The sequence below is a fragment of the Palaemon carinicauda genome, chromosome 35 (assembly GCF_036898095.1).
Source record: "Palaemon carinicauda isolate YSFRI2023 chromosome 35, ASM3689809v2, whole genome shotgun sequence".
Taxonomy (NCBI): Eukaryota; Metazoa; Arthropoda; class Malacostraca; order Decapoda; family Palaemonidae; genus Palaemon; species Palaemon carinicauda.
In genome coordinates, this window is record NC_090759.1 from 49,170,402 (window position 1) to 49,181,493 (window position 11,092).

The following is an 11,092-nucleotide window of genomic DNA, read 5'->3' on the forward strand; positions in this document are numbered from 1 at the left end:
TCAAAAGTTCCTGTTTATGTCTATGAACCTCCCCTGTTGTTCGTATTATTGACTCCCACATTGAGATGAAGGCCGGATCGTGGAGGAAAGATTTAGGAAATCTATATCCCTACCATAAATACTATACAGTGTAGGTACTCTTAATTGCCAGACACACCTTTACTGAAAACTAGGTAATGGTAATTCACAGTAAACTAAGATTACTTCATGAGAGTCCTACAGAAACGGTATTGGATAATGTTAGTGACTAAGCATTAGATTGACCAATTCATTAATGATTAAGAAAATAGGAAGACAAAGCATGTAATCTTCTCAAAGACTGACTAAATAATAATAAAGCTCACTGAAGTAATTTTAGTTATGTATTGGTGTAAAATTTCATTCTGATTATACTCACTGACCATAGTTGAAATTTTACAGACGGATCTGGCATCGTACAATGTTACCAGATCCCTGACTTTTGTTTTCCCGCTTCTGACGTCATCAACCCTCATTTTCACTAACTATTGTGGCCTGGTATCACTGTTTGCCTCTCGGGCATGCTTAATCATGTGGACAGGGCTTTATAATTTGATCTTAAAAAAGGAACTCGCATGACACACATGATACATGATGAAATAATTTCCTATAGGTGAAAATGTGGAAGATGTACAATATGTGAGATCGCAGTTGTTACAAGAGTATATTCAGTATTACTGTAATTTACCTTATTAATTTTCAACCCATAAATAAATATTTTAAAAGAAAAAAAAAAGTTAAAATATGAAAAATTTGTACTGAGGGAGTGATGTGTGAACTGATAGGATAAGGGATTAGTAAATGCCTTTAAGGCTTTAGTATTGAAAAGCCTCTAGTAGTCAGGTATACTTTTTAATTTGGATGTTGTTTTATGATATTTCAAGTGTTTGACTTTTGAACTTAGATTTCCCGACTTGAACAATTTTCCTATTGATATTGGTTTCAGCTAAATGCATATCAAATTACAAGCATTATCTTTTTAGATACACTTTGGGAGCATAAGATGATTTTTTCTTTCTTTTGTCTTCCTTGAGCAAAAAATTATTCTAAGCATAAAAGTTTGCTGCCAATTCTTCAAATGCCTCTTTTTATCAGAAATTTCATTTCTGTTCAGTAAAAGCTTCTCAGTATTATTTTGAAGCTCACTAAGAATTGGATCCCAATCTAATGGAACCCTGAATTCAAGGTTAAGGTTCATGATATTAGAGACAGAGCTACATCAACTTCCTCTAAAAAGAATTTTAGTGGCGCTCAATGGCATATTAAATAGACATTCGCTAAACATTATCTTGAAGAATCCTGATTTACTTATTGACATGGCTGTGGTCTCAAGTCCTATAGCAGCTGCTGTCCATGTGGTCTATTACCTTTTTCAAGTTCAGTTAATTGATAATTTCCTTATTCCAAAAAAAAAAAAATATTTTACTTAAGTAGTGTTGGAGCCCCTTATTTCTAATTGTATTTTAAGATGGCTTGTTACCACTAATTGAGTCTAGAATTTCCATATTTTATAATAAACTTTATAAATGACCTATCTCTTTCCTTCACTGGCTTCCTAGCTCCATCAGTATGTGGAAGTCAGTAATATGGATATTAGGGGAGGTTTATAGAAATAAATGGAATGTTTATTATAAAATTTATTTCCATATTCAGCTCCTGTTCATACACATGCCCATCTTCCTTCCCACTGACTTATGATGCCAATAAGTGCAAAATATATCATTTCTTTCTAAGTTGCAAAAAATAACTGACACCTTAGGAGTTAAGAAATCAGCCGTCCTAAAAAAAAAAAAAAGGAAAAATGCCATTGGATCTAAATCTAAACAATCATCAAGGTCCATCAAGAGTACTTTTATAAAATGGGAATGAGGGATATTGACTTTCTCATTACTCTTCTTACTGTCAAACATATCAGCCACAAAGGATACCTTTTCATTTGGACAGTGAATGACAGACCAATCTGGTTTAAGTACAGAGGAACAGTTAAGTCTACATCAAGAAGTGCAGCTTTAAAGATAAGCCACCATTTGTGTTCCTGGGTTCTACCAGAAAGGATTTCTTCTATGATCAAATTGTACTCTTATTCAGTGGAAGTATAAACTCTCTGAACAATAGCTCTTAGATGAGCATAGTTATTCCAAGTCAAATCTGATCTCAAAATACTGTAAGTGCATATACAATCATAATTGAACCAGGGTTTGTCTTTCATTTGGGATTCTAACACACGAGGAGAGATATGCCCATCAATTATGTTGACCAGATTCTCATTCATACAAACATATTCAATACTTTTATATAGTTGCGACCAATTTAAATACAAATTATCACTTAAAATATTCTGGACTACTTTTGATTTGATAATAGAAAGTGATATACACATGGCATACAATTGTTTACTTTTGTGGGCAGATAGGCATGGCGTCACCATCATGGTTTGAGTTTGTTTTTAATTTCCAATTGCTGACTCCATACCTCTGGTTTTGATTGATAATGCTATGCAATTTCCAGGAAAGAATACCAGAAAACTTATTTCTATATGAAAGCGGATAAAATATTTAAAACAATCTGTTGTATGAATAACATTTGCTATCAAAACATCTTAAATTATGTCTAAATGCAAAATATAAGAAAGGAAGCAAACTGTTAAAATTGTCCTTATAATCCCCAGCATGAAAATTTATCTTAAAGTACAATAGTAGTAAAAGGCAACAAGTGTGCAAGATCTACTGAATACACATAAAAAAAATTAAAAAAAATACCCCTAAAAATACAAAAATAACAGTAAAAAGCAGCAAACTTACCACTGGAGTGGGGCTACCAAACAGCTGTTTGTAGATCTCAAAAGTAAGAAACTGAAAGAAAAAGGTTACACACGCATGGTTAAAATATAGCAAAAAATCTGTAAATGTACAGGAAATTCATGCCCATGCTATTTCTAAAAAATAGTGCCAAAATACTAGGAAATGGTGTTAATTATTGGTTAAAGGAATGTACTACTCTTCAAGTCTACTCACACAAATTTTAAAAATATTATGCAATGCCATTAACAGATTACATCTTATATTGTGTTATCAAAACTGGAAATTAAATCTTAGAAAAATAACTCTGTCATAAAATAAAAACTGTAAATTCAGATATTAAAGGTCATGAAAAGTAAATGAAATTGTACAATAATCCATGATTAATAAATGAGAAATGTAAGTAAAAAAAAAGAAGCACAAACACCAAACAAAGGCATTGTGTTGTACAACATCTGGGAAGGGATACATATACAATGTATTTATATTGGTGTGCTACTGTCTTAAGCACACATTTGAGTATGAGTTGTTTTCAGATGTATTTAAATGGTTTATTGAACACATCTTAGTGGTTTTTAAGTTTTATTGTATATAAACAACTGAGTTAAACATCTCCATCACTGGAGGAAGCTGTGTTGGTCCACATGACCAATTCTGGTGAAGTTTAGATAAGAACTGAACAAATTACTGATATCCCAAAAATCGTACACTTGCTTTAATTTGGATAAGTGACGGAATCGGAAGACACCTGCATCCGGTGACGTCACAAACTTTCACACGAAGAGTTAATGTGTTGACACTAAGAAAGAATGACAACTTAGCATCTTACATCCTGTACACAATTTGAGTTGACCATAGCAAATCTCACGGCCAGCTCTTCCAACCAACATGACATATTACGTCATTTGTTTTAAACATGTAATATTACTATTCTAATCATTACATATGCTCGGCCAGCTATCTCAATTTTTTTTTTTTTTACAAAAATTTAACAACAAGCCGAAACATGGTTATTAAGTGTGACTGGACATACGTATCATTCATTGCTCAAAACTAGCTATATCCAACTGAGGACGAATGTCCAAATAGGCACATCAAAACTAATAACAATAATGCATACAAAAAAGATATTACCAAAGCAAAAAGAAAAATGCATGATAAAACCAAGATCATATATATGGTACATTGCTAGCAAATGATTACATGGTACCAAAAAACAAAACAAATTCTGACTTACAAATGATTCGGTAACTTGATAAAGAATAATTGTTACCTTTGTCAGAAACAAGATACTCAATTTTTAGTGCACAAATACAAATTCCTGGTACGTACACGTACCACGGTTTCGTACATATATATATATATATATATTTGTATATAGGGCTGATACATTTTATTAGATGCCCATAGATTCTGTTATATATCTTATATATTTTTTTCTTTTTTTTTTTTTTTTTCTCTTTTCTTTTTTAACATTCCGGCTTATATATTTTTATTAGATGCCGAGAGAAAAAAATGATTTATATCCTTTTTTATTTTATTTATTTTTTTAAATGTTATTTTAAATGTATTTTTAACAATGCAAATGTAGAGAATTTCTTTAATTACATATTACTAGCGTACTAGTCAGCTTTTCATACAAACATCATCCTGACAAATTACTCCCTTAGCGAATGAGGTGGCCACTCATACAGCTTTGAACTGAATCAAGTAAGGGGTATTGTCAGGGCTATTCAACTCGTTCCTTTGTAGCTGCTTGCTGTGCCGTAACCTACGCCAAACAAGGATGTTCACGGCGATAAAAATCAACGCCGTTACCAATAAACCTGCTAGTAATATAGGTTGAAGAATCTCTTTGTAAGTCGGCGACAGGTGGTCCTTTTCGGTAAGTTTCATTAAGTGTTTCGCCACACTTCCTTTATAGGGGAGAGGAAGTGCGGGCGTTGTAGAGGTCCACGTGAAGTTCGCGAAGTAAGCACGTTCTCTGATGATTGTCCGTAGGCCAGTCACCATGGAATTCGGGGAAGTCCCGATACAGCCATCTGCTGCGACGAAGATGTGGTTGAATGATGTGGATCCGTCAGGGCATGATACATTGAAGCCGTCCTTGTCGTATCGTATCCACGAGCCATTATTTAGTCTGCAATTGAATTCTTTATTGTCAAAGGGATAAAGCTTATCCAGACAATTTTCACTTGTATGGGAGAGAGCACCGTCTAGCACTATACCTAACTCGCATGAATCCATCAAGTTTTTACGGAATTCAAATGAGTCAGCTGTACATATTTTTCTATCCATTGCGTCTGAACAGTGAGTTAATTGATTTAAGTCTTTAATGACCGTATATGTTTCCTTGTCTGGGGAAATCAATACGTGTCCTGTCAAACTGGATATTACTGGATTTGAGTGATTCGTCATGAAAGTCGGAAATGGTGATATCCTGTAAGATTGCCAGGCATCAGAAGAATCAAAGGGAATTGTAATCCTAACCTTGTTATTATCTACGTTTACTGTAATTAGGCTGTAATAAAATTCTAACCTATGTTCGTCTAACAAAGGAACATAGCCTAGTTTATCCCTAGTGTTCTCCAGAACCAATTTTAAGTAACGTATAGGCAACAAATGGGGCGACAATACACCTTTAGTTGCTAACGTGATAGCTTCTACATAATCCTTGGATTTCTCAATGAAATGTGCAATTCTGTTATGTATGTGATCTATCTTTGAATCATAATACGTTAATGTTGCTAACAAATCCTGTACTTCCATAATTTGAACGATATTATCTGAATGTTCATTTAACAAATCCATAATTTTATTGATTGAAGCTAACTGATCCCTTAGTTCTGACATAATCAATTCATCTTTATGAGTCAAGAACTCAATTTTCTTATTTTGATTACTAATTTTAAGACGATTGGAAAGTCCTAAACCTAAACTTGCAACAGACCCAAAGATGCTTAATGCAGCATAAATGAACGGATTCCGTCTTTCTTTTTGTTCGTGTCCTACAGTCCACATCAAAAGGTCATAAGCCAAAGATCCTGTCTCTCCAGTCTTATTTTTTAAGTCATCAGATAGCATCTCTGCAACTTTTAATGTTGATCCAAGCAAACTCTTAGTAGTCAAATGAAAATGTCTCCTATGCAACTCATCCAATGATGCAGAAAACCTTGAAATGGCGGTTCTTAAGCTAGTGACATCATTCTCTTGAAGAAAAATTGCTTGCATATGCACTTCGACAATTACGTTGGTTGATGTAATAAAAATGTCTTCTTGTCTTTCAACTATATTGCCATATTTAAAATATATATTCTTAGTCTTAGAACTCATCCCATACGAAAAAAATGTCTGAGCGAACAATATCACTCCCAACAACAAAAAATTCATCTTGGAAACCTGTAACGAGAAAAAATATATGTAATTACTCCTGTATTAAAAAGAAAACTTTTTAGTTACAAAAATTAAAATTTTTCCTCACTTCTTTTTAATTTCTTATGTGAGACAATGGTACTATTCTCTCATCCGTGGGTTGGGCTACGTTTTGAATTCTAAACCTATTGGCCGTTAATATTTCCAAAATGTTAAATGGGCCTTCAAACTTAGGTGTTAGTTTATAGTTGAGCCCTTTTCTGACATTGATTTGAATATAGATGTTATCACCCACGGTATATGTTTTAGTTGGTTTCGCTATTTTATCATGATTCCTTTTCATTATGATTTGTGATTCTTCTAAATTCTTTCGAAGGATATCATATCGACTTATACTTGCATTTATACATTCTTTTAAAGGATTTGATAGATTAGTTGTAGGCGTTAATACATGGAAAGGTGTTCTAACTGGGGTACCATACAATGCTTCATGCGGTGACATTTTAATTGATATATGATATGAATGATTCAGAGTACTCAGTGCCGCCGGTATTGCAATATCCCAGTTGGGGTCTGATCCCCCTAGTGTTACCCTTAATATATTTAATATCTTCCTATTTGCTCTTTCCACTAGCCCATTCGACTCTGGGTGATATATCATGGTATTAACCTTCTTTATGTTGAGGAATTCACACAATGAGATAAGGAAGTGATTATTAAATTCACCACCCGAGTCTGAGATTATCATGTGTGGAATTCCATGTTTACAAATGTAACACTCGTAAAACTTCCTAGCGCATTCAATCGCAGTTTTAGTTTTAAGCGCTATTAGTTCTGTATATCGAGTTAAAGCATCTATAATCACTAAGAGGTGCTTATTTCCTCTGTCTGACTCGTAAAATCCTGTTAACAAATCTAAATGTATTCTTTCAAAGGGTTGATTGGGAACAGGATAAGCTCCTAAGCTAACAGGTGTTTTCGTATGCCCTTTGTTTTCCTGACATGTGCGACAATTAGCTATGTGTCTTTTTATATCTGTAAGCATTGTATGCCAATAAAACAATGATTTGGCTTTCTGTGACATTAATGAGAACCCAGGGTGTCCATGTAATGGATTTGAATGCAACCAATTCAGGACAGTGGAAACAAGTGAGTTTGGTACTACTACCTGGTCGTTAGTTACATGTGGTGTATTGCGGGTTTTCCTTGTCACAGTCCTACACAGAATATTATCTTTGATTACATAATTCTGCTGCTTATACTTTATATATTCTTTTTCTTTATGATTGCCTTTCAAAGCATTTATAATTGTTTCTATTTTCTGATCTTTTCTTTGCTCAGTCTGTAACAATTCAGCACTCCAGCCTAAATCTTCTTGTTCAGATATTGTTTTTACAATAGGCATGGATGTTGATATATCTATTAATTCAGCTAAAGACTCCGTACAAGATGACACGGGGTTGCGTGATAATGCATCCGCAATGATATTTGCTTTCCCAGGTAAATACCCGATTCTTGCGCCAAAATCTTGAATGATTAAATGCCACCGAGTTCGTTTAGGGCTGTGATTGAAGCCTTTAAAGAACTCTGTTAGTGGTTTATGGTCAGTAAGAACCTTAACGGGATAACCGTAAATTATGAACTTAAAATGCACTAGCGAATTAACAATAGCTAGTCCTTCCTTGTCTATTACTGCATACTTACTTTCGGAAGTTCTCAATTTTCGAGAATAGAAAGCTATCGGGAAAAACTGTTTATCATATTGCTGAAGCAATACCCCTCCTACTCCTAAGTCTGAGGCGTCTGTTGCAATGAAGAATTCCTTACCGAAGTCAGGAAATTTTAAGATAGGAGAACTACACAGTTCATCTTTCAAAGTATTAAACGCCTGTTGATGTTGCTCAGACCATATGAAATCTACGCCCTTCTTCGTAAGATCAGTTAAAGGAGCGGCTATTATTGAATAGTTGCGTATAAAACGCCTGTAATATCCACTACAACCCAGAAATTGCTGTATTCCCTTGACATTAGTAGGTATGGGAAAATTACGTATAGCCGACACCTTATCATGGACTACTTTAAGACCTTGGCTTGACACCATGAAACCCAAATATATCAATTCTGTTTTGAAAAATTCACACTTACTAATCTTTACCCTTAAGTTATGTTGTCTTAATCTCTGTAGTACTAGTTCTAACTTACGTAGATGTTCCTCTAAGGTGTTGGAAAAGATTACAAGATCATCCATATAGGCATGCAATATATCCCCTAACAAGTCTCCAAACACTATGTTAATCATTCTTGTAAATGTTATAGGAGCACAACGTAAACCAAAAGGCATCCGTAAAAATTCATAATGTCCCCTGGCTGTGCTGAAGGCTGTGTATGGGATACTATCTTCTTCTAATGATATCTGGTGAAAGCCTTTAAGTAAGTCCAAACTGGTAAAATATTTATTCTGACCTAACAAAGACAAAATATCGTCAGTACATGGCACTGGGAATCGATCAGGGATCGTTTCCTCGTTTAGACGACGAAAGTCGACGCAGATACGCCATGTTCGATCTTTTTTCGGTACAACTATTAAAGGAAAATTATAAGGGCTATTTGATTTTCTAATGACTCCTTCCTCTAACATTTTACCTACTTCATCATTTATTTCATTCTGGAATTTCATAGGGAGTCTGTACGAGGGTACATATATAATTTTCTGTTTGTCTTTTAACCTTATTTGATGCTCGATCACATCTGTTTTCCCTAAGGATCCATCCGTAGTGGAAAAGACATCTGTATATTTATTTAAAAGTTCAAAAATTTTCTGCTGAATTTCTTCGTCTTGAATGTCCTTACTGATTTTATTTTTAATAGATCGTAAAAGGGATTCATCCGCAACTGATTGAGAGTGATTGATTTCAGCAACGGTAAGAATACGATGTTTATAAACTTCTACATCCAAGATATGTTGATTTTTGTGAATTACTAAAGTGTTATTTAAATGATTACAGACTTCGATATTACATTGCTGATGTGAGCCTACTGTATAAATAGCTTGTGTGACAGACAATCCGTTGGTTTTCAAAGTATCGGAAAGGATTAATATTTCAGATCCCGGTAGTGTTTTCTTTATTTGCACTATTAAATTCGAAGGTATGTTTGGTTCGATATATTGCGTGCAAGATGATATTACGGGTGAACGAGAATTCTGCTGGGTCGCGTGTATTATTTCTTTATTAGTGAGACAAGTTATTGGTTCTTCAACGTACGTTACGGTTACATTTGTCGTCTCCTTTTTATCCAAAACTGACTTTAAAGTATTAGAAGACTTATAGAATTTCCCTTTGATATACACGCCGTGCTTTGCAGGAGCTAAGATAATGTTTTGATTTCCCATAGATGGGTATCCTATAATTACAGCTGGATACATATTAATGTTTTTCACAACAACAAATGTATCGGCAAACGTGCGATTACCGACTCTGAACTGAATATGAGTTATGCCTATGACGTTTAATTCATTATTTCCTATACCTGAAAGTCTGATTCCTGATTTTTCAATCGGAAAGTTCGAAAACAACAAATGATGCGTCTTGAAATCCATAATATTACGTGGACTACCAGAGTCAAAAAATAACGTAAAGGATTTGTGTTCTAAATTTACAGCATATAAGGTTGGCCGTAACTCATTTTGGCTTATTATTGTATGAATTCGTTGCAAATCTACGGGAGCATGCACTGTTTTACTTAATTCGGCCGTGTGTTTCATAGGAAAATCTATTGTCTCACAATTATCTGATAAAACATTAAATTGATTATTCAATACTATTGATGTTGACATAAATGACCTTGACCCAACATCACTCTCTTCCCCTCTAGAGTTAACTATGTGGTATTTGCTTTGCTCTGCACATTCTGAAAATTAGGCTGACTTTGCGAGGTCTGGTTTGACGGCCCAGGCTCAGCGATATTTGAAGAAGTGTTTGTTTGTTTCGGACTCTGAACTGCATTGACATTTTGTTGTTTCTTCTTATTGTTAAAATGAGGATTTTTCTTTTTATTTCCATATGGAACTGACTGTGGAATTGACTGTGTATTTCTAGGATATTGTTGTGTCTTACGCGCGTAACATTGACTATAAGAATGTGATCCTGTGTTGTGAACTGAACAAAATTTCGTTCTACGGTCTGCGCTTATGTGACCTTGACGTTTGCAGTTGTAACACGTCACTCCCGCTACTGGATTATTAATTACGTTCACTGTTTGTGGTTTTGTTTCATTCTTAGCAAAAACTTGAGTTAACACGGGATCGAGATCTGGACACTTGGACATGTGTTTCTTTATCTGTTTATAGACATCCAATTCCGTACTTGCAGGCATTAACTTCTTATCAAAGCACCGCACTAAAGCTTCAGGCAACATAAGTGTCATGCAAGTTAAATACATTAATCGTAAAAAATCTTTCACGGAGATATTATCGTTAGTAACCCAAGTGGAATTACCTAAAATGTCCTGATATTCGTTAAGCCTATCAGCTATGAGAGCTGCTCTCTCAACAACATTAAGCCGATTCATAGTGGCTTGATTAAGTGTATTTCGTAACGTTAACACTACATCCAAAGCTTCCTCACCCCCATAGATCGCGCGTAACCTAACTTTGAAATCATCCCAAGTAACTGCTTCCTGAAATGAAACACCTCTTAAATACGCACTCGCATCCCCCTTAGAAAAATCTATAAAACTTTTAGCTTCTTGTAATTGTACAAAAGGATCTACGATTTGTTTGGCATTTAAATGGGCATCAACGGATGAAATCCATGACTCCACATTTTGTGGCAAGAACCCGTTGACACGGCCTTGAAAAGGAAGGATTGCTGACCTGGCATTTACAAGCGTCACAATTGGAGGAG

At 34.7% G+C, this 11,092-nt stretch overlaps 1 protein-coding gene across 5 annotated transcripts in view; it reads right to left on the reverse strand.

Moving 5' to 3' along the window:
- LOC137627723 (mitochondrial 2-oxodicarboxylate carrier) overlaps positions 1–11,092 on the reverse strand; it is a 270,316-nt gene that overhangs the window by 72,526 nt on the left and 186,698 nt on the right. For all 5 annotated transcript variants that reach the window (XM_068358985.1, XM_068358984.1, XM_068358987.1 and 2 more), the window contains one exon: positions 2,820–2,870. In XM_068358985.1, the coding sequence (XP_068215086.1) occupies positions 2,820–2,870 (51 nt within the window). The remainder of the gene's footprint in view (positions 1–2,819; positions 2,871–11,092) is intronic.